The sequence below is a fragment of the Myotis davidii genome, unplaced genomic scaffold (genome assembly GCF_000327345.1).
Source record: "Myotis davidii unplaced genomic scaffold, ASM32734v1 scaffold1741, whole genome shotgun sequence".
In the NCBI taxonomy this organism is placed as follows: Eukaryota; Metazoa; Chordata; class Mammalia; order Chiroptera; family Vespertilionidae; genus Myotis; species Myotis davidii.
The window spans coordinates 3,125-3,933 of record NW_006291613.1 but is presented as its reverse complement, the minus strand read 5'-3'; the positions used below and the strand labels follow the sequence as shown (position 1 = coordinate 3,933).

Genomic DNA, 809 nt, shown 5'->3' with positions numbered 1-809 from the left:
AGGGGTCCATGGTCTGTCAGGACCCCAGGACTCTGGAGGCTTATGGGGAGGTGGGTGCTGCTCAGGGTCCAGGGCAAATCTCTCACAGGGACTCTCTTCCAGGGCTGAGTGTGGGCCTCAGGACCCAAGTGCAGGCAGGTGAGTCTCCCAGGTGCCCCATGTCCCACTCCTCACTGTGGATGAGGGGCCACACCACAGGCAGCTGGGGATGGAGAACAGCATTTCTGGTCTGGCAGATGGGTAACACCTGGGAAGGTCCTGGCCTGACATCTGGGACTGAGGGTGGGAATGTCTTAAACCCAGCTACTGGCTTCCTTTTGCCACTGGTTTCCTTTCAGGGACCCTCCCCAAACCCACCTTCTGGGCTGAGCCAGGCCCTGTGATCCCTTCTGGGAGCCCCGTGATCATCTGGTGTCAGGGGACCCCAGGGGCTGAGGAGTACCGTCTGGATAAAGAGGGAAGCACAGCACCATGGAAAAGAGAGAAGCCACTGAAGCCTGGGGACAAGGTGATGTTCTCCATCCCACACATGACAGAGCTTAATGTTGGGATATTTCGCTGTTACTCTCTCAGTCCTAAGGGCTGGTCAGAGCCCAGTGACCCCCTGGAGCTGGTGGTGATGTCAGGTGAGAGGACACTCAGGGGTCCCAGCCTCAGGTTGGGCCCTCAGGAAAGGGGTCTGCTCTCAGGGTGTCTCCCTCTGCAGCCAAGCCCTGGGGGATGCGAGGGAGTTGTGACCCCATCTAACACGTGCACTCCTTCTCTCCTAGGATTCTACACAATACACAGACTCCCAGCCCTGTCAGGTG

General features: G+C 58.6%; 1 protein-coding gene across 1 annotated transcript in view; it reads left to right on the top strand.

Annotated features, from left to right (window-relative positions):
* Positions 1 to 8: 8 nt before the first annotated feature.
* Positions 9 to 809, top strand: part of LOC107183295 (leukocyte immunoglobulin-like receptor subfamily A member 6) — a 3,912-nt gene continuing 3,111 nt past the window's right edge. The window contains exons 1-2 of the mRNA XM_015564899.1: positions 9 to 138; positions 339 to 616. Of these exons, the coding sequence (XP_015420385.1) occupies positions 9 to 138; positions 339 to 616 (408 nt within the window). The remainder of the gene's footprint in view (positions 139 to 338; positions 617 to 809) is intronic.